General features: G+C 43.8%; 1 protein-coding gene across 4 annotated transcripts in view; it reads right to left on the reverse strand.

The window, feature by feature from the left end:
* The window catches only part of AGK (acylglycerol kinase), a 60,808-nt gene that overhangs the window by 29,730 nt on the left and 7,805 nt on the right, over positions 1-23,273 (reverse strand). For all 4 annotated transcript variants that reach the window (XM_043518669.1, XM_038389054.2, XM_043518667.1 and 1 more), the window contains exon 3: positions 4,208-4,247. In XM_043518669.1, coding sequence (XP_043374604.1) covers positions 4,208-4,247 — 40 coding nt within the window. The remainder of the gene's footprint in view (positions 1-4,207; positions 4,248-23,273) is intronic.

The raw sequence follows: 23,273 nt of genomic DNA on the forward strand, positions 1-23,273 counted from the left end.
TTGGTGACAATGTATACCTTCAAATCAGCGGCACTGCGATGGGTACCTGCATGGCCCCACAGTATGCCAACATTTTTATGGCTGACTTAGAACAACACTTCCTCAGCTCTCGTCCCCTAATGCCCCTACTCTACTTGCGCTACATTGATGACATCTTCATCATCTGGACCCATGGAAAAGAAGCTCTTGAGGAATTCCACCATGATTTCAACAATTTCCATCCCACCATCAACCTCAGCCTGGACCAGTCCACACAAGAGATCCACTTCCTGGACACTACGGTGCTAATAAGCGATGGTCACATAAACACCACCCTATATCGGAAACCTACTGACCGCTATTCCTACCTACATGCCTCTAGCTTTCATCCAGATCATACCACTCGATCCATTGTCTACAGCCAAGCGCTACGATATAACCGCATTTGCTCCAACCCCTCAGACAGAGACAAACACCTACAAGATCTCTATCATGCATTCCTACAAACTACAATACCCACCTGCTGAAGTGAAGAAACAGATTGACAGAGCCAGGAGAGTACCCAGAAGTCACCTACTACAGGACAGGCCCAACAAAGAAAACAACAGAACGCCACTAGCCATCACCTTCAGCCCCCAACTAAAACCTCTCCAACGCATCATCAAGGATCTACAACCTATCCTGAAGGACGAGCCATCGCTCTCTCAGATCTTGGGAGACAGACCAGTCCTTGCTTACAGACAGCCCCCCAATCTGAAGCAAATACTCACCAGCAACCACACACCACACAACAGAACCACTAACCCAGGAACCTATCCTTGCAACAAAGCCCGTTGCCAACTCTGTCCACATATCTATTCAGGGGATACCATCATAGGGCCTAATCACATCAGCCACACTATCAGAGGCTCGTTCACCTGCGCATCTACCAATGTGATATATGCCATCATGTGCCAGCAATGCCCCTCTGCCATGTACATTGGCCAAACTGGACAGTCTCTACGTAAAAGAATGAATGGACACAAATCAGACGTCAAGAATTATAACATTCAAAAACCAGTTGGAGAACACTTCAATCTCTCTGGTCACTCGATCACAGACCTAAGAGTGGCTATACTTCAACAAAAAAGCTTCAAAAACAGACTCCAACGAGAGACTGCTGAATTGGAATTAATTTGCAAACTGGATACAATTAACTTAGGCTTGAATAGAGACTGGGAATGGATGAGTCATTACACAAAGTAAAACTATTTCCCCATGGTATTTCTCCCCCCCACCCCACCCCCCACTGTTCCTCTGATATTCTTGTTAACTGCTGGAATTAGCCTACCTGCTTGTCACCATGGAAGGTTTTCCTCCTTTCCCCCCCTGCTGTGGGTGATGGCTTATCTTAAGTGATCATTCTCCTTACAGTGTGTATGATAAACCCATTGTTTCATGTTCTCTGTGTGTGTGTATATAAATCTCTCCTCTGTTTTTTCCACCAAATGCATCCGATGAAGTGAGCTGTAGCTCACGAAAGCTTATGCTCTAATAAATTTGTTAGTCTCTAAGGTGCCACAAGTACTCCTTTTCTTTTTAGGAAAATTTAGCTTTCCTTAATTTCAAATCCATTACTTCTAGGGTAGTTCTATCGCAGTGGTTCTCAAACTTTTGTACTGGTGACCCCTTTCACATAGCAAGCCTCTGAGTGCGACCCCCCCCCCGCAAATTTAAAACACTTTTTTATATATTTAACACCATTATAAATGCTGGAGGCAAAGCGGGGTTTGGGTGGCAGCTGACAACTTGTGACCCCCCCATGTAATAACCTCACAACCCCGAGAGGTCCCGACCCCCAGTTTGAGACCCCCTGTTCTAGCTCCTTGTTCCACCCAAAGCAACTCTCCCTTTTTGCAATTACATCCTTCTGACACTATGCACATTTGTCTTTTAAGCTTTCTGTTGGAATTATCAATAATATTTGAAATTATAAATATTAATATGGGAAACCACCAAACACTAATTTAAACCATACATTCTTTTATTAAACCCAAAGGCCAAATATTATACAATTGCTCTAAACATGCCTAAAAAGCCTAAATAATAGACAATTTATTACACCCAAACAGTAACAAAACATTTATAAGCATTTGATCAAGACACTTACAAATGGGCTTAACCCAGGGGTGCCGAGACTCATATTGGTCAGTTCCAAAGTGATCAGGTAGTTATTAGCAATGAACCCTTTAAGAGTTTACTTTTTATATCCTTTAATAAACAAGTGACGTCATTGCCAAGTACCGACTTCAGCAAAAAACCAAACTGAAACAGTTTCACCCTTCTTTCCAGTCTTAATCCAGATAAGATTTACAACCTCCTTTCTTCCCAAGGCTTTTCCTCTCCTTCTTGCGGCCCAACTGTTTTCCCATTGCACCTGGATTCAGATAGGCTTTAACCCTGGTGTGTGGGGTGAGAAGAGCCACTTTGTTTCTCATTTGTTTTATTTAAAACCATCTTTAGTCACTCCTACTGGACAGAGGCCTTCTTTTTAGACACTTCCCCTTGTCTCATTAGTTATTCTTTGAGCCAGACATCCTCCCTATTTTACTCCTTCTCACCTTATAACACACTGTTTTCAAGGCATTCCTTCTACTTGCTAGTCAGGCCCTTTCTTTACAATGCCCGCACACTTCCCTAACCACACTTAAATTAACTCCAATTCTTTAATTTCATATTTAGCCAACACTTTCCTTATAAATCAAATCAATCCCTCAAACCTCTTATTCGTCTTTACTCTTCCTTGAACTCCCTCCAATCTAGCAGCGTCTTTCAGGTAGCGAGGTATTAACAGCTATTTATTGGAGGTACATATAAGGCTCTTATCACTTTGTTATCCAAACTGAACAAGACCAGAGAAAGCATAAGAGTTTAGAGCAACTGATGTTTTCTATCAGAATTAGTGGATAAATGTGGGGAAATACATTGATTTATTGTGAGTAGAGTTCATGGGGAAAGGTTGGATATTGAAAAGGTTCTCTTATACTTTGATCACGCTTGGGGTCCACAGACTCTCTTCCAGCGAGAAGCTGCACAGCCTGGGTCATGCTGCTGAGAACATTCTTCCTTGCAATACTTAGTCTAAATTGGGATTTCTCTATGAGCCTCACTATTGAGCAGTTAGCTTGGGTGAAGGTGTTTGAGGAGAAAAATAATTTACACCCACACCTCTTGGCAGGCCAATACTACAGTGATGGGTGATGGTTCAGAGCCCTACAAGGGCCCTTGTCAAGGTTCTGGCACGGGGAGCGTGATCAGGACAAGTTTTGGCTGGCACGGGCAAGGAGGCAGTAAGCCTCTTAAAATATCTACTGTGTCAACAGTGGAATGAGAATGGAGTGTGCAGTGGCCCAGTCCCTGGTAAACAGCACCCACGCCAATGAAAGAATATTTGGTAAGAGCAGGCTTCCGTTGCAGGAACACTACAGTAAGAAGTCTGCCCTTAGTAGTTGGCCTTACAGACCCTAGATGGCAGAAGTAGATGTGTAAAGAGAAAGCCGTGAGACCAATGCTCCCAAAGTACAACCACGCAGACTTTCACTAGAAGCTAATATTCTCCTCGGTGACCTATGTGAAATAAGTTGATGGTCTCAGTTCACTTCCTCGTGGACAAGTAGGAATATTACAAAATCAGCCACCACAACTGATACCCTCATTAGAAAACTTGACAGACACACACAGGATTGAATGGGTAAGTATTCTGGACTACCCCATCAGCCCCATAGATAATCTCTCCTGGTCAAGATTAGCATAAAGCAGCTTCCATGGCTTCTGCCATACTTGTTCTAGGGTATATATAAAATTTCAGTCTCCAGTCCTGTCGATCCATTTCCTCTTCACCATCACTTTGCAGACAGATGGAATAATTAAATCTCCATAACTGAAGGACTTTGCAAACTGAATAGTGCCAAGAACTACCTTAATAATGCAACCACATTGTTTATTATGGCACTGAATTACAGGTACAATTAGGTACACCAGCCCGTTGAAAGAAGGGGGCCTCATTTAGGCTATGGCTTTGTAGCAAAAAAAAAACAAAACAAAACAAAACAAAACAAAAAAAACTACAGCCAGCATCTCTGTTAGGTTTGTCACGAAGAGGAGACCTGCTGGGAGAATCTCAGGAGTCCTGCACAAGTGAGATAAGATGGGGATTTTAACCTAATTGTATCACATTAAATGGTATTACCTGGGCTTCCTGGCATGCAGCTCTCCTTAGCAGGTTATCACTATCAGAAAAAAGAAAGGAGAAAATGGACGTTACATAATATAAGTTTAAGGAGCTAAGGCAGAGATGGTTAGTTTTTTCAAAACATATGCATCTGCCCTCTTTCTACTGCTCCGACACTCAGTAAAATATCAGGCTGAGACCTTTAAAAGATCTACTTAACACCATATGGAAAACATTCTGCATAAGAATAATTTTGCTTTTATATATACACATATATAGCATGAACATTATATATTTATTTCATTACTAAAGACCAGGGCTCCAGGTATAGTAATTTACAAGGCCCTAAATCTCTAGCTATTATAGTTGTGAATAAAACCTTCAGATTGTGAACTGAAGTTAAACTAATGCAGCAACTGATATCTGCCTGAGTCAGCAGACAGCCTGAAACAATAACTCAGAGAGACGTTAAGTTACCCCATACACTTTAGTGTATGTAACAATACACATACACAATACATATACACAGAGGTGTAACAATGAAGTCTTCTAGTGTATCAGTACTATTTCACTACTGATCATTTCAGCAGAAATTCTAGACTAAATGTACTTATTTGCCACAGTGAATGTGGTAGATAATGGGCTAGGGTGTAGTGGGTCAATTAGCTAATAATAAAATTTGCTTGGCTGGGGAAGAGAAGGTTACTCATCTTGTGCAGTAACTGAGGTTCTTAAAGATGGTTGTCCTTGTGGATGCTCCACTTTAGGTGTCTTGGCACCCTGCACTTCTAGTTGGAGACTTGTGGTAGCAGTGCCCTGGTTGGTCACTCCAAGTGGCTACCCTATGAGCACAGACAACTGCCACCCAGTTCCTTCTCTACCCCAGAGGATTGAGACGGAACTCTGAAGCAGAGGGGAGGAAGGTGGGTAGTGGAGCACCCACAGAGACAATCATCTCGAAGAACCTCAGTTACTGCACAAGGTGAGTAACCTTCTTTTCTTCTTTGATAAGTGTCCCTGTGGGTGCTCCACTTTAGGTGACTGAAGAGCAGTACCCCTCAGTGGAGAGGAGGGGCTTCAGAGTTGATATATGTACGGTGGAGAGCACCGATAGACTGAAGTGAGCATCTGCAGCCGACTGCTGTTCCAGGGCATAATGTTTGGTGAAAGTATGGGGACAATGCCCAAATATCCGTGATGGGTACATGTTTGAGAAAGGCTATGGATGTGGACATAGCTCTAGTGGAGTGTGTGCAAAGTCCAGAAGGAGCTTGCAAATTGTAATTTTGGTAACATAGTTGGATACAAATAGAGATCCATTTAGAAAGTCTCTGCTTGGAAATGATTTGGACTTTAGATCGTTCTGTTGTGGATATCAATAGCCAGGACGATTTTCTGAATGTTTTTGTTCTCGCTATCATAGAATCATAGAATATCAGGGTTGGAAGGGACCCCAGAAGGTCATCTAGTCCAAACCCCCTGCTCAAAGCAGGACCAAGTCCCAGTTAAATCATCCTAGCCAGGGCTTTGTCAAGCCTGACCTTAAAAACCTCTAAGGAAGGAGATTCTACCACCTCCCTAGGTAACGCATTCCAGTGTTTCACCACCCTCTTAGTGAAAAAGTTTTTCCTAATATCCAATCTAAACCTCCCCCATTGCAACTTGAGACCATTACTCCTCGTTCTGTCATCTGCTACCATTGAGAACAGTCTAGAGCCATCCTCTTTGAAACCCCCTTTCAGGTAGTTGAAAGCAGCTATCAAATCTCCCCTCATTCTTCTCTTCTGCAGACTAAACAATCCCAGCTCCCTCAGCCTCTCCTCATAAGTCATGTGCTCTAGACCCCTAATCATTTTTGTTGCCCTTCGCTGTACTCTTTCCAATTTATCCACATCCTTCTTGTAGTGTGGGGCCCAAAACTGGACACAGTACTCCAGATGAGGCCTCACCAGTGTCGAATAGAGGGGAACGATCACGTCCCTTGATCTGCTCGCTATGCCCCTACTTATACATCCCAAAATGCCATTGGCCTTCTTGGCAACAAGGGCACACTGCTGACTCATATCCAGTTTCTCGTCCACTGTCACCCCTAGGTCCTTTTCCGCAGAACTGCTGCCGAGCCATTCGGTCCCTAGTCTGTAGCGGTGCATTGGATTCTTCCATCCTAAGTGCAGGACCCTGCACTTATCCTTATTGAACCTCATTAGATTTCTTTTGGCCCAATCTTCCAATTTGTCTAGGTCCTTCTGTATCCTATCCCTCCCCTCCAGCGTATCTACCACTCCTCCCAGTTTAGTATCATCCGCAAATTTGCTGAGAGTGCAATCCACACCATCCTCCAGATCATTTATGAAGATATTGAACAAAACGGGCCCCAGGACCGACCCCTGGGGCACTCCACTTGACACCGGCTGCCAACTAGACATGGAGCCATTGATCACTACCCGTTGAGCCCGACAATCTAGCCAGCTTTCTACCCACCTTATAGTGCATTCATCCAGCCCATACTTCCTTAACTTGCTGACAAGAATGCTGTGGGAGACCGTGTCAAAAGCTTTGCTAAAGTCAAGAAACAATACATCCACTGCTTTCCCTTCATCCACAGAACCAGTAATCTCATCATAAAAGGCGATTAGATTAGTCAGGCAAGACCTTCCCTTGGTGAATCCATGCTGACTGTTCCTGATCACTTTCCTCTCCTCTAAGTGCTTCAGGATTGATTCTTTGAGGACCTGCTCCATGATTTTTCCAGGGACTGAGGTGAGGCTGACCGGCCTGTAGTTCCCAGGATCCTCCTTCTTCCCTTTTTTAAAGATGGGCACTACATTAGCCTTTTTCCAGTCATCCGGGACTTCCCCCGTTCGCCACGAGTTTTCAAAGATAATGGCCAAGGGCTCTGCAATCACAGCTATATAGAATGCCAGCGCTCTGTGGACGTCTAGTGTGTGAAGGGACTCCTCCCTGTTGTTGGCATGTGGCTTGGGGAAGAATACAGGTAAGTAAATGGGTTTGTTGAGATGGAAGAGGGAGGTGACCTTGGGTATGGATTTGGGGTGTGGGCGTAGGACAACTTTGTCCTTGAGGAATGTGGTATAAGGTGGGTGTGCCATTAGGGCACCCAATTCTCCCATCCTTCATACTCATATGATAGCTACTAAAAAGGCAACCTTCATGGATAAGCGTAGGAACAAGCAGGTCACTAGCAGTTCAAAGGGTTTGCCCATGTGGGCACGGAGAACAAGGTTGAGGTCGCACATAGGGGTCAGGTCCCTTAAAGTGTTCTCTATACCCTTGAGAAAGCGCTTAGTCAGTGGATGGTTGAAGACCGTGAGTCCATCCACCCTGTCGTGAAAGGTGGTGATGGCTGATAAGTTCACTCTGAGGGAGCTAGTCGAAAGGCCCGATTTTTTGAGCGTCAATATGTAATCAAGGATAGTGGGTAACAGGGCTGATTGTGGAATGATGTGCTTGTCTCGGCACCAGATGGAGAATCTTTTCCATTTGTGTGCATATGTTTTTCGTGTGGAGAGACGTTGGCCATTAAGCAGAATGTCTTGGACCTCCTTGGAGCAGCATGTTTCAAATTCTGTCATCCTTGGATTAGCCATGCCTTGAGACAAAGCATTGGAATGTTGGGGTGATGGAAGTGTCCTGTATCCTGTGTAGTAGATGAGGCAAGAGGGGAAGGGTTCGTGATCTGACAGCCATCTGGGCCAGGTATGGGAACCATGTCTGTCTGGGCCACGTTAGTGCAATCAAAATGACTCTGAATTTCTATTGTCTGATCTTGTGTAGGACACAACTCAACATGGGGATCGGGGCGGGGGGGTGAGAGGAGGGAGAGAAAGCATACAGGAGCGGGGCCTCTCATTTGTTAAGGAAGGTGTCGCTGAGGGACTTGTGTCCCAGTCCCACTTGGGAGCAGTATTGTGGGCATTTGGCATTGTGGGTTGTGCCAAAAAGGTCAATAGTTTGCAGAATTTGTGAGTCTAGTTCCCACTCATGCATCCATGAGAAGTTCCTGCTGAGGTTGTCTGCTGTGACTTTCTGGTTTCGAGGTAGGTAGGATGCCGTGATGTGTATGTTGTTGCAGATGCCAGAGGCAGACTACATCTGTGCAGAGCAGGTAAAATCAGGCCCCTCCTTGGTGATTTATATAAAACATAGTCGCCAAATTGTCCATGAGAATCTGCACAGTTGTGTTACGGATCAGGGGGAGAAAGCAATGGCAGGTGTTTCAAACTGCTCAGAGCTCCAGTAGATTTATGTGGAGATTTGACTCCTCTGGGGACCATCAACCCTGGATGTTGTTGGCCAAGTGTGCCCCCCCATCCTACCAGAGAGGCATCTATGGCGATAGTAACTGATGGCGTTTCCCTTTGGAAGGGAACATCTGAGCAGATATTTGTTTGTTTTGTCCACCATGCGAGCGAGTCTTTCACTCTGCTGGGAATTGTATGCCATCTGTTGATCAAGTGTCTGAGGAATGTACACAGTGTGTAGCCAGGTTTGTAGACATCTTATATATAGCCTGGCATGTTTAATGACAAACGGAGTAGCCGACGTATCGAGAAGTTGTAGGTATGTTCTGGCGGACATTTGTGGGCTATGTTTTACCATTGTGATTAGTTTTTTTAAGGCAAGAAACCGTTGTTGGGGTAGCCGTGCTGATGCTGTGACACAGTCAAGGTGTAACCCTATAAAGTCCAGTTGTTGAATTGAGGTCAAGGTGGATTTCTCTAGGGTGGTTTGTAACCCTACGTTTGTAAATAGGGTTAGAGTGGTGTGAACTGCCTTGTCGTATGTCGATGCTTTTAGTAGGCAGTTGTCTAGATAGGGGAATATGGTCACACTCTGCTTGCAAAGATGTGCTGCTGCAATGGCCAGTACTTTGGAAAAAACCCTTGGAGCCGCAGAGAGGCCCCAGGGAAGTACCTTGTATTGGTAGTGTTGGCTGCCCAGAGTGAATTGTAGGAATCTCCTGGGCGCTGAGTGGATAGTGACATCTTGTAGGTCGAGGGCCGAGAGCCAATCTCCTTTCTCCAATGTCGGAATTATGGTTGCTAGGGTTACCATCTTGAAGCACTGTGTTCTTACAAACTTGTTCAGTTTGCATAAGATCAGAATGGGCCTCCATCCATCTGTTTTCTTTGGAGTGAGAAAGTAATGCGAGTAGAACACCCAACCCCTGTGCTGAACCAGTACTGGTTCCACAGCATGTAATTGCAGGAGATGGTGTATTTCCTGCTGTAACAGGTACTCATGAGCTGGGTCCCTGAAGAGGGGCGGGGAAGGGAGGTGAGTAGGTGGAATGGAAAGAAAGGGATGGAACAGCCCTTCTGTATAATTTCCAGAACCCACTTGTCAGTGGTGATGGTTCTCCAGACTGGGTAAAAGGGTGTAAGGTAGTCCTCAAATGGGCTGGAAATTAGAGGTGACTGGAATTGGAGAATGTTGGGCTCTCGTGTCCTTGAACAACACTTCAAAATGATTGCCTAGAAGTGGATGGCTGAGACACTAACGACTGCTCCTGCGTCTGACGGCGCTGATCATACTGTCGTTGAGGCTGAGTGTATGGGGCAGGAATCACTGGACGTAGAATCTGCCCTGTTTATTTTTGTTTGCAGGGATATAGATTCCAAATGTCTTTAGCAGGGATTCTCAAACTTGGGGTCGTGAGGTTATTCTGTGGGGGATCAGGAGCTGTCAGCCTCCACCCCAAACCCCGCTTTGCCACCAGCATTTATAATAGTGTTAAATATATTAAAAAGTGTTTTTAATTTATAAGGGCGGGGGGGGGGTCGCACTCAGAGGCTTGCTATGTGAAAGGGGTCACCAGTACAAACGTTTGAGAATCACTGATCTTTGCAAAAAGAAAAGGAGTACGCTCACGAAAGCTTATGCTCAAATAAATTTGTTAGTCTCTAAGGTGCCACAAGTACTCCTTTTCTTTTTGCGAATACAGACTAACACGGCTGCTCCTCTGAAAACTGATCTTTGGTGGCACACAGGAGTCCTTCACGGTGTGTAAGGAGACGTCTGTGCTCTCTGCAAACAATTTTTGCCCCTCAAAATGTAAGTCCTCTACTGTCACCTGAACTTCCCTGGGGAAGCCGGAGAGATGGAGCCATGAAGCCCTCCGCATTATAACGGATGTGGCAATGGAGCAGGCTGCCGGGTCAGCAGAATCCAGAGAAGCCTGCAGGGCAGTTCTGGTGATGAGGAAACCTTCTGCTATATCAGCTTTATATTGCTCCTTTTTTGTCAGCTGGGATGTGCTCAATAAAAGATGACATCTGAGAAACAATGTTATTTGGGTACTTAGCCATTAACACACTAGTTTGCTATGTAAAACTGGAGGGTCTCCAATGAATAGGCTTTCCTGCCAAAGAGGACTAGGCATTTCCAATCTTTATCATAGGGTGTGGCTTGGGTTTGATGTTTCTTCTCCTTTTGATTAACTGCCTCTACCACCAATGAGTTTGGAGTAGGGTGGGTAAACAAAAGCTCAGCTCTTTTAGCCAACACATAGTACTTCTTGTCAGATCACTCACAAGAAGGGGGGCTATGGCTGGAGTCTGCCATATGGCTTTTGCTGGGTCCAGGATGGCAGCATTAATGGGTAGTGCTATCTTGTCTGATGGAGCAGCTTGCAATATATCTGTCAGCTTATGTTGAGTCTCCGGTAACTCAGCCAGTGAGATGTCTAATGAATCAGCTACTCTTTTAAACAAATCCTGAAAGGATTTGAAGTCATCTTTCAATGTGGCGGGAGGCAACATTATTATTTCGTCCAGAGACAAAGTCAGGATGTGGGTAGGTGGGAGGGTGTCACCTTTCAGCCTGCCACAATTTCTTCAGCTTCCTCTTCCAGCAGTTCTGGGGAAGCTAGAGCAGATGGCGGAAAGATCCGTGTGTCCTGGACCTAGGTGGATTGAATGGCTGGGTGTTTTGGGCTCTGTATAATGCCCATGGGTCCCGGTATGCCCACTGCGGTAGGAAGGCCATGGAAGGGGGCACCCACGGTGGGGGTTGCCAACCCACACCCTGTGGCCAAGTGGGCTCAGGTTTAGGAATGGGGTGGTGAGATGTGCCCACTCCTGTCTCCAGTTCCTCCTCTTCATCACTGGAGAGAGGAGGGGCCAAGCCAGAGATGCGGTGATAAAGCTTGGCCCTGACGTGGCCGGGGTGCCATCGGTGTGAAAGAGCGGCGATCCCGAGGTGAAAGCAATGAGTACGTCCACATGGCTGACAAATTGTTGCGGGACTGGGAGACTCAGGGCCAAGTGCAGGCAAGCTCAGGCTGGGAACCAGAAGGAGCACTGTCAGTGCTGCAGACTTGTCATATTTTATTGTTGTAGCATGTGGCGCCATAGCGCAGCTCTGTGCCTGAGATTTCTGTTCCCTTGGTGCCGATCTAAGAGGCTTAGTTTTGCTGCTATGAGAGTGAGACTGCACAGGGTCTTTCGCTCCTCAGGACGTCTCGGTACCGGATGGTCCCGGTGCCTCATGGTCCGGCACTCTGGGTGTCGTCGGTGTCCTGGACTCGGGGTCGGAGGGATCTCTCAATCATTAAAAGTTTCAATTGGCGGTCCCTGACCTTTCTTGTCCATGCTGTGAGTTTCTGGCAGTGGAGACACTTTTGGGTAATGTGTGTCTCCCCCAGGCAACAGACTCACTGCAAGTGGCCATCTGTCACTGGTATTGAGAGTCTGCAGGTCAGACAGTTCTTGAAACCTGGGAGAGCCAGGAATGTCTGAGAGGCTAGCTGAATGAAGAATGGTAATAGTCCCAGTCTAATGCCTCTTCAGCGACTGCCCGCCTGAGGCGGGAAGAAAACTGGGATTTTTTTTTCTTTTTAAATATGAAAACTAAAAGAAAAATGAACAGAGAGATAAACAATGAGGAAAATTAACAGACATGAGAAAAGGGCAGAGATTAAAGAAATATGAGAGCAGATAAGGGCGCTGCTGTCATTCCAACCAAAATCAAGGGCGGTAGAGAAGGAACTGGGTGGCGGTTGGCTGCGCTCATGGGATAACCGCTTGGAGCAGCGAGAGATGGCTGCCACGCATGCGCAGCCAGCCGGGACACTACTACCACAAGTCTCTGACTAGAAGCGCATGGCGCTGAGACACCTAAATTGGAGCACCACAGGGACACTCCTCAAAGAAAAAAAAAGTATTCAAACCCCTGTCTCCTGAAGTAGTCACTTCTGCCCTTACCCAAAAGAAGGGGAGATGATGTATTGCCTTCCACAGTACCAAAAGCCCCAACTGCCTCCTAGATACCAAAACCACCTCCCATGCCTTTCTTCTGAGCACCAAAAGCATCCCCAGCATTCCCTTGAAAATTTTTGAAGCATAAGTCATTGTCAACACAAAAAAATCTCTAGCACAGTGAAAATTTAAAATCTGTAGTGAGTGTATCATAAATTGAAAATAATATCAAAACAAATACTGATTGGACGGGACTGGGGGCAGCGAGGGAAAAAGCAACTGGAGAACAGGGCAGCCCATTTCTGGAATCCCTGAACTGTGTCAGCAACTCTTGTCAGACCTGACATACTTACTATACATATCACATTGTTGTCATGATATATACCCAAAAAGGTGGCATGTAACATATTGTGGGACAGCTAACAACTTACTGATCATTAATATTCTTGTGTCATATATGTACAGGTGTGTACAAAGAGTTATGGATATGCTAGAATTATGTTCTTTAAATGTGTTTGGCAAGACAAAGGGCTCTATTTGCTGGTCATCAGGCAGAGACAATGAAAGCACATTTACTTAAAAGCTAAGCAAAGACATCAACCTAGGAAGCTGGGGAGATAACATCTTGGGGGAGTCTAAACCTGCAGTGATAAGTAACTGAATCAACTGATGGAATACAATATTACTGTATTATAAAAGTGTGTCAAGTAAGATCTTTTATGAAAGTTCATGACATACTGGTGATTAATATCATTGTGAAATGTACGTATGAACACCATATGAAGAAATAAGGATAAAGCATAATATCATTAAGTAACATCTGTGACCAAACATAGGGTGAAACAGGTTCTCTCACAGACAGGAGAAAGGGCAGCCATTTACCTGTCTCCAATGAAATTAAGCAGTGTGACCAAAAACAACAGAAGCCCCATTTACATATGAATCAGCAGGGGGATGGGATGTCCGGAGGCAGGGAAGAATATAATGAATTGATCATGAACCTGGGGACAAACCAGTGAGTTTGGGAAGACACAAGGAGAGAGAAGACACCATCTAGGCATTTCATCAATGGACAGACAAAGGGACGAGAGTTCTTGTAAGTTAAGAAATATGGGTCCTTCAACAAGAAGTCTCTGGAAACCGAACATAGGTGAGAAACTTGCTTAGGCAAAGATCTTTCACCTACAAGAGAAAATAGCCGCTTTTCACTTTTGAGGAAGGTCCTGACTGAAAGTCAGCCATGGCTGGGAAGAAAAATACTAGTAAGAAATCTAACTTGAACCAAGGCTGTAGCTCCTTGAGTCAAGGCTTTGGAGCAGAGCCCAGAGCTGGAGCGTGGAGCAGTGGAGCTGCAGGTTTTTGCCTGGAGCTGGAGCGGAGCCAGAGCACAGCTCCAAAACCCTGCGTTGAGTTAAGTCTTGGCCACTGGAAAGTGTATTTTACTTTTATTTTCTTGTAACCATTTTGTGTCTTTATCCCTTGAACTTGAATTCACTTAGAACCACTCTCTTCTTCTTAATAAACTTGTTTAATTTTTAATCCTAACTTTTAATCCTAACCCAGTGCTGTGTTTGAACCAAAGCAATTGTTAACTCCAGCTAAAGCAACAAACTGTTGCGCATTTGTCTCTTTGAAGGAGCAATGGACCTTATCACTCCTCTGAATGCTCCAGGAGAGTGCTGAACATTCAGAGTAGACAGTTCTGGGAAAATTCAGGACTGGGGGTGTGCTGGGGTCACTCAGCAAGTCATAACTGAGGCTGCTGGAAGCCAGGCTGGGGCTGTTGTGTTGTAGGCAGGCTGCTGGTATCAGAGGGCTGAACCAGGCCTACACACCATGGAGACACTCAGACAGCAGCATGCTTGTCTGCTGGTTGGAAGCGTCCAGACAGGGAGCTGTAACAGCACAGCATTTTAAGGCACCCAGGGCTACAGGACAGATGGTGACAGTGACACAACCTACTACTGGTTCTGGAGTGCAACCTAGACATGACACCCTGTTAAAGAAATTTGGATTAAAACAGGATCATTGATTCATATAATTTCACAATCTTAGGCTGTTTCTCTCACTCGGAATCAGTCAGTCTGCTCTTTGTTACATCACCACTGGTTACTGTAGTAGACAATCGTGATGCCACAAAAGCAAAAGGAATGGTGATTTCAGGTGAGGAATAAATTAGAGGAACAAAAATTGACTTAGCAACACAAAAGCCATGGAAATACCCTTAGTAATAACAAAAAGACAAAAGGAAGACTAAAAGAAGAGAGAAAGCATATAATATATTCTCCAAATAGTGCCTAATTGGAATATTAATCAAAGTTTTTCTCAGAGGCAGCAGCATTTCTTTAACCTAATGTTTACTCTTTAAAACTAAAGAAATAAATCATTTGTATTAAAAAACAGGAACATTACCTCCAGAAGTGACAGATTTGTGACTAATTGCAGTAATTTTACTACGGAATAATAGTTAAAGCAATTCCAGCTCTGAAATGGATTGCACATCAAATATTTCCCTACATTTGCTATACTGAGTGCCAGGATAACAGAACCCTCATGGCTAATTCCAAATAGCAAACCATGAAGTTATTAATAGAGCCCAGAAAGTCCATACTGTACCACTGATTAGATACTTCAGCCCCATCTTCAACCTTCTGGGCTCAGGTCAGTAAGCAAATTATGATTTGGGATTAGGCTATCCCCAATACCAATTCTCCCCTATGTCCTACAGCAGTTATCAGATGGCATGCTCTTGTTCATACCCAACGCTGACCTCCTAGAGTGAGGCAGCAGTCCGTTATTGGTGGACTCTACTTTAAAATTCACTGTCTCTTGTGATCCACCAAAGCCTGAGTTTGATGGATTTGAGGATATAGAGGAAGATGAATCCATCCAAACCAATTTTCAACTCAGGAGAAGATAGTACCTTATTAACAGATAGGAAGTTTTTTGTCAACAGATGCGTATGGTCTAGTTTTTAAAGCCATATTATTTGGACATTCATGTGTGACAATCAGGGTCCAGACACCCTATGGGGGAAACAGAAGGCCTGAACCTAATAGAATAAGCAATTGAATCAACTGAATATATACAATATTATACTATAAAAGTATATTGAGTAAGGTCTTTTATGAAAGCCAGGGACACACTGGTGATTAATATTATTGTGTGATGCATGTATGGTTAGCATGTAAAGAGTTACATGTGCACGGGAAATATGTTCTTAAAACGTGTTTGGGAGGCAGAGCATAAAACCCAGCCTGCCCTAGACAAAGGAACATATATTTATCTGTCTGACCAGCTTGATTACACGCAGAGGACAATGGAAGTACATTTACATACAAGGTAAGCAAAGCCATCCAGCTAAAGGAGCTGGAGAGAAGACCATTTAGCAATCACATCTGCAGTGCAGAATCTGCACAAAAGGAAGCCTTCATGGCTCTTGAAGCAGAGACAAGAGACTTGTGTAACATAAGGGGGACAAAAACACTTTGGATATCCATCACTGAGGGGACTCAGGGTTCAGTGCCCTCTGAGCCTGTGAAGGTGGGGAGTAATATTTTGTCTCTCTAGACAAAGTTAACAACTTGCTGAAATTGACTTAGTCACTAGAAAGCATGTTTTGTTTTGTATGCAACTATATCTGTTTTTATAGTCTTACCATCACTTAAACTTCTGTTCATTGTTAATAAACTTATTCTTGTTTTATTACAAAACCATCTCTGTGCTCTGTATTATAGCAAAGTGTGAGTCTTCACCTAAACTAACAGGATGGTATGTGTTCTGTCTCTTTGGAGGCAGCAAACTTAATAACTTCTGTGAGTGTCCAGTGAGAAGGACCAGACACTGCAAGGAGAAGTCTCTGGGGAACTCCGGAGTTCACTGATTGTTACCTGCAAGGCAAGATTTGGATTGACAGTGTCCTGAATATAGGGTGACCAGACGTCCCGCTAAAAATCGGGACTGTCCCACTATTTAGTTGTTTGTCCTGCGTCCTGATATTTTACTTTGGTGGCACTCTGGCTTTTTTTTTTTTTTTTTTGCTTGGGGAGGCCCTGGTGAGTGGGTGAGTCTGTGCTGCCCCCCCTCCCCCACATGTCCTGATATTTTGTTCTTGTCATCTGGTCACCCATCTGAATAGTTTGTTGGCAAGGCAGACAAGCTGGTGTATCAGGAAGCTGACACATAACTTAGCAACAGCAAATCTCTCGCTTGCTGAGGCTGAGAGGGGTAACACAGTGATTTACAATTCTGGGAACCTAGGGTGACCAGATAGCAAATGTGAAAAATCGGGACAGGATGTGGGGAGTAATAGGTGCCTATATAAGCAAAAGCACCAAATACTGGGACTGTCCCTATAAAATCTGAACATCTGATCACCCTATGGGAACCCCAAGCAGGACTTCCCATCATGCTCTCTTTAATATTTGTATTCAAGGCCAGATATGGTGAATGTGGGCAAGTAATACAGAAATAATCCCATGGACCAATTTACACAAACTGCAAGTTTAAACCAGGATATTCCATAAAGTCTGTAGTGCTCATACCAACTTCCAGGTGCAGGTTGTCTACAGAAAGCTGTCAAGTCACTGATATGCTAAATAGCCCTATCAGAGCATGCGCATGACACTTCCAAACACAGAAACTGCTGCCACTGGTGGTTTTTCATTCATTTCCTTCTTCGTTAATTTTTAGATTCAGTATATGTTTATTTAAGTCATAGAATATCAGGGCTGGAAGGGACCTCAGGAAGTCATAGAGTCCAACTCCCTGCTCAAAGCAGGACCAATCCCCAATTTTTGCCCCAGATCCCTAAATGGCCCCCTCAGGTATTGAACTCAATCCAGGGTTTAGCAGGCCAGTGTTCAAACCACTGAGCTATCCCCCTCCCTAATTGTTTTCACCGCATGGTTGGTGCTACTCCTTATTTTCTAGGGTCAAAGTGGGCAAAGTTATGAGCCAGTACTTCTTCCAAGGTAGCTGCTATCTTGTGCTCTAGTTTTAATTTCTTTAAAAATTTAGTCTATCCCTATGGATCCTTGGTAAATTGTTCCAACGGTTAATTACCCTCCCTGTTAAAAAAAGACAACAAAAGCTCAAAGAAATACCAGTACTTTTCCTCCATAATTCACCTGCCCTTATTCATTCCATACGGTAGAACCAAAGCTCTGAAAAATAGGTTTTTGAGGGCTTCTACAGATAAAGTTCGTCATAGTTTGAACCATACTGCTCAAAAAACAGCAGATAAACTGGTAACATTTCAGCCTTCTGTCCATAAAACATGATTCAGTCTCTGTGCATACTGGGTTATCAGACCATGGATGTTTGAAATGCAAGCTAGTAAAGAATGATTAGTTAAATATGGGACATTTTGTACTGCTTTCTGTATTTTATTTACCAGCACCAGATAGTAAAGTAATGAAACAGTTAATGTAACACTCTGATAAGGAGAAGAAAGAGGCAGAGAGAAGTTACATATTTACCAGCTGACTGATCTATCATATTGCCTGAAAGAGTGCACAGACACTTCCTATAATTATGGTGATATCCACAGGTAAACCATGAAGCAATTTCTACCTTGGTCTTTCCCTCGAGGCTTACAGACACAGCTTATGCCTTACGGCAAAACAAATTTAAAGTACAGCATCCGCTGGTTTATCCACTGCTGCTTTCCTGACGTCAAAATTAACCATTACATTGCTTACAACTGGCCTAGCTAGGTTACGCTGCGAAAGTGAAGGGAGAAGAAAAAAGGGAAAGGGGTGCCCCATCGACCAACTCCATTGACAGAGCCCAGAGTGAAGCTCTTTGAAGAGTCCTGTCCGATTCTCCAGTAAGAAAGGTCACAGTGGTGCAGAGCCTCAGAAGGGTGGACAGGGCAGGAGGGGATTTTATGTGAAGAACCCACATGGGAAAATACTATTTGTTGCTTCTGGAAATTAGTTTTGGTCTTTTGTTACATAGTGTTGAACATAAAGATAGTGGCCCTGATTCTAGAATCTGCCATCTGGAAACACCCCCAGTGACACAGACCCAGCAGAACAGCTGTATGGCATCCTCCCCTTCCCCCACCCCAGTACAGAGGCATGACACAGGAAGAAAGGACACGTGGCCAGAGTCCATTGCACTCTAGCTATTCTGGGCTGCCATGCCAGACCACTGAGAGCTGTTGCAGCACAGTGTACATTAGAATATCCCTTGGGGCTCCTCTAACTCATACCTCCAGAACCCTGAACATACAGAGGTGCTCTCTACCCCTGGTTTCAGTACTGAGTTTCCTCAGCCAGGACTGAGAATCAAGGACAATATTTTACTCAAAAATCACCCAAGGGGAGTATTACATCTTCCTTTGTCTTTTGTATAGCACCAAGCACAGGTTCAGCACTTAACAACTAAACTAGCATAATAGCAGCTCCTAAAAGATGTTCGTTATATCAAAGAGGCCTTTGGCTTTTCCTGATATAACTGCAGCACCCATGCCACTTATCACGACCAGAATATCAGTGTTTCTATTACAAGCTTGGCCTTGGGAGGATGTGAAAATCAGATGCTTGGTCTGAATCAGCTTCCCCAGACTTTGCATTTATGCTCAATGTTTTTAATGAAGTTAATATCAAAAAAGCTGCAGCAGCTGCTCAGGATGGAACCTTCAAAAAAAGTGACAAACCAAGTTATCATCTGGCAGCGATATAAAGTGCAGCAATCAAATTAATGCTACCAATGACACTTAGCTTACTGGCAATGAGAGCCAAAGCCCTGTGAACCTTGCCAATATTTTCTGTGGTGAAAGTCAACTCCTCGTTTGCCACATATGGAAGGTGAAAATGCATCACTTATTTAAAACAGATATTTATACACAGTGCCCACCACTTTGATACAATAAATATAAAGGCCCACCCTGTCAATTATGATTCAAGAGTCTATCAAAAGGATCACTGTAATAGGCTGGCAGCATTTGCCTGAAACACCCACTTTGTTAAGCAGGTGATAGGAAAGAGTTTAGCAAACTTAATTTGGCAGAACTCACTTAAGCAGGTGACTCATTATGCTACCTGGATATTCGGGAGGTGTGGGGGAGAGGTCCTGGGGTGTAAGCCGAGAAGTATTTTGAGAAGTAGCCAAATCTGGGTAGAAAGTTTGAACTGACTTTTATGTTATAATTGTTGCTTTCTTTGTGAGTGATGGGGCAGAGTTTGGACATCACGTATTGCGTGGAGTATGTCTGTAGAGCAGGTTGAACAAGGCACCCGCTCACATTCAAAGAGATGATTTGTGCACTGTGCCAACAAGGTTGTCTAATTCAGATCCTGTTGCCAGTCTTGGAGAGTTCCAATATCAACTCATTACATCTAACGGCTGAGATAGAATGTAAGAAGAAGCAATCTGTCATCGGGCGGTTCCAAACTTTTAGGATTTTAGAGATCATAACCACTTAGGCCAGCCAAGTCACAGAGTCTCTTTGATCCTCTGAAATGACTCTACTGTAGTTCCAGTCAATTACCATGAAGTGACATAACCAGATGAGGTTATCTATCCTGTCCTCTCCCCATTTCCAAAGATAATTCAACTTTATCACCTTGATTTTGTAACCAAAGTCTCAAGTAAACCTCTATTTGACTTTCAATAAAAGTGTAGTATTGTCACATAGCTGCATGCACACAAAGCTTACATTAAGCTTTCGCCTTGCATCTTGAGCACATCCTTAAATATGATACACCAGACAATATATACAAAGGACAAAAGGAAACCCAAGTGTAAACTTGCATAATTCCAGGGAAGGTCAATGGAAACATACTCACATGCAGCAGAACTGTATTCTACCTTTCCTTTTTCTAGGCTGCTGGAGCAGCCTCTATCCTGAATGCAAGAACTTGGATTTTTTTAAGCATTTGTATTTTATGAGAAATTAGAGTTTTGTAATAATAGCACTAGGGCTATAGTCAGGCACAGCCCAGTCAAGTATGGTACAAATTATCCCACTTCCCGTTCATCTCTCACATCTTTCTTGCATATTTTACTTTTCACCTGCAATACCTCAGCTATTCCAGTTCAGTGCCTCTCTCAAGATGATACCATCCACCACACTAGAATATGGGACCTCCCATGCCAAACTCATTTTCACTTGTGACCTAAATCAATCAGGATGTGAACTAATGTGTCTGAAGGTGAAAGGCTAGTGCAATGACTCACTGTCACTCCCTGGGGCAATTGCTGCATTTAAAAATTGTGTCTGCCACAGCCAGGCTGAGATACCAGCTCTTTGACCTTCAAACTGAGCTACCACAAGCCCCTGACATCTGATTAGCATGGTGGTGAGTTACCATGCTCTACTCTCTCTTTCCAGTTACCAGCAGTAGGACAGAAGGGGCATTTTCTTTGTACCCAAAGGTAGGTTCTGGGGTCCATCCACTATAGGACACTAACCAATTTTCCCACAGGAAAGGGGTGCAACTATGGAGAAATTATGAAGATCAAGTGCAAAATTCTTGCCTTAGATATGCATGTGCAGCTCTCAGTAAAGTCAGTGAGAGCCACATGCGTATCTGAAGGGAGGATTTGGCCAAAAGCAGGTAGTCCAGAGCTCTTCTGTCCCTAAGAGAATCTAGGATGGCTTTGGCTGGTTTGCCATTCATTTGATGGAGAGGTCGTTACTTTAAATAGCTCAAATGAATGCTACAATCACAGCATCTGAACTCAAAAAGGGATGAACTTTGAAATGGCAAAAACTAAATGAGCTTCTTCCTGCAAAGTCTTGAGGAGAGGATGGAAAAGCCAAAGGGAGCAAAAAAACCTTCCTTCAGCTGCACAAATGAACAAGCAAAGCCTCAGACAGCTAATTCCAGGATGTCAGAGGCTAATATGAATTGCTGTCAACTAAAGTAAGCCCTTTCGTCAGACACCCCAGCAGTGCCAGAAACAGAAGTACAAGACTTCACTAAACCTTTAATCTGTTCTAAAAGGATAGATATAAGTCTAGTCAAGTACACCTCAAGCATAGTAATTTAGCCTCAGATGTCGACAATGGCAAACCTCACAGGCAACATAATCTACACTCAGTTTATTAAGCGCTTCAAGTGTTGCCTTGCGCACCAGGTACATAGGGCTAAATGCACCTCTAGTGCTCCCCAGTGTAACCAGTACGTCACCAAGGGAGCATGGGTGCATGAAAAAAATGCTGCCACATTCTGACAGCCCAGACGCTGCAGCACATTCCGTCAGTGGAGGAATAACTATAGACAAGGATCCTGACTGGTCTCTGCTTCCCAGAAGCCACAAGACACATCCTCCTCCCTAGGGAAAGCAGCCCTTAGAGGTTTATGGGGAAATCCTGGAAATTAGACCATTCCCATATGATGTCCATCTGGGAGAGGCTAGCTAGTTTCCTAAGGATTAGCATTCCTTTCTATTGTATTTATACAGCCCTATAGATGGACCTGGAGCTCTCTATTTTTAACAATGTACTTCAAATCAGAACACACTAAAGACAAAACAAGCCAGTTCTAAGCCAGAATGGATTATAACAAGGAAACCACAAACAATGCCTAATAAGTAATAATAATAAAAAAAAATAGACAAGTTTAAGCAAAGGAGTATTTTAAAGGTTACTGTCCCAACAGGCTCAAGATACTCCTAGGAATATCCATCTTTCCTTTCCACAAAAATCTGGCATTCTGACAAGGGATGGGAAAAAATATTAAACTAAATACGCACATAAATAATTCACACCCGTCTTTTGGCTTCTCTGTCTCCTGCCCCAGCAAGAGCGCTCCCCAGAGATCAAGAAAGATCTATATGTCAGGCCTGGTTTTCAAGCACAAGAAATACTGTTTTGAGATAAATAACACTTTACAGTTATGTTTCATCTTTCACCCAAGGAACTCAAAGCACTTTGCAAATGAATTAATCATCTTCACAAAAACTACATCAGGTAGGAAAGTGTTATTTCACTTCCATGCAAAAATATTGTGCCTACTTTTGTTACAAGTAATCCCCAACATTACTGAAACTGAAAGAGATTAGAGGGGTTTTTTAAAACTCCCCTCTATTTTTTCCTGTTTATGTATGTTGTGCTTTTGACGCACTTTGTTTATAGTCAGTTTCACTGTTTCCTTGATGATGCAGGCCCCTTCCCCAGGTCCTGAGGAAGTGTGTTTGCCAGGAAAGGCATGGTGGAGTCAAAATTGACAGTAAACAAGCAGGTGCCCTCACAGAGAGTGGCTCTTTGGCCTGTACAAGAGACCCTTCTACACATAAATAGGGGAGCGGGGGAGGCATGTTTAAAACAGGATTTTTTAAAAACAAATCTCACAACATTCTATTTAAATAGTTCTTTATAGTACAGAGACAGCTCCACCCCCAACCCATGGTGGCAGCAGCTAGGAGGGTCTGTGATAGGAAGGGAGACCAATAAGAAAGGTGGTCTAGGTGAACAGGGTCTAGACAGGATTCTACTAGGACTCCCCACCACTAATGGAAGGACCACTTGGCTTCTCAGCTGGATGTTGCTCCTGGATAACAGCCCATCCCCATTATTTTTCATATCAATTTTTGGCTAGTGGGTTTAGTCCTCTGGCTTTCAGGAATCTAGCAAAATTTTCAAGCATTTTGTAGTTGTGAAGTGATGGTTTAATGTACGTGGGAGTGGCCTGGTGAGAGACCAACAAAGTAAGTTAGAAAAGGGAAGCATGGTAGAGGGAGATTTTAGATTGGAAGAAAGGAGACTGAAAATATGGGGAAGAAGGTAATGAACATAATGTAGGGAAAGAGTTATAAAGGGATTGGAGGAAGAAGAAAGAGAAAAAAAGATGCTGAAAACAACATAAGGAAAGATAAAGCATGATTATAGAAGAGAAAAATGCAGAATTAGT

The sequence above is a fragment of the Dermochelys coriacea genome, chromosome 1, assembly GCF_009764565.3.
Source record: "Dermochelys coriacea isolate rDerCor1 chromosome 1, rDerCor1.pri.v4, whole genome shotgun sequence".
NCBI lineage: Eukaryota > Metazoa > Chordata > Testudines > Dermochelyidae > Dermochelys > Dermochelys coriacea.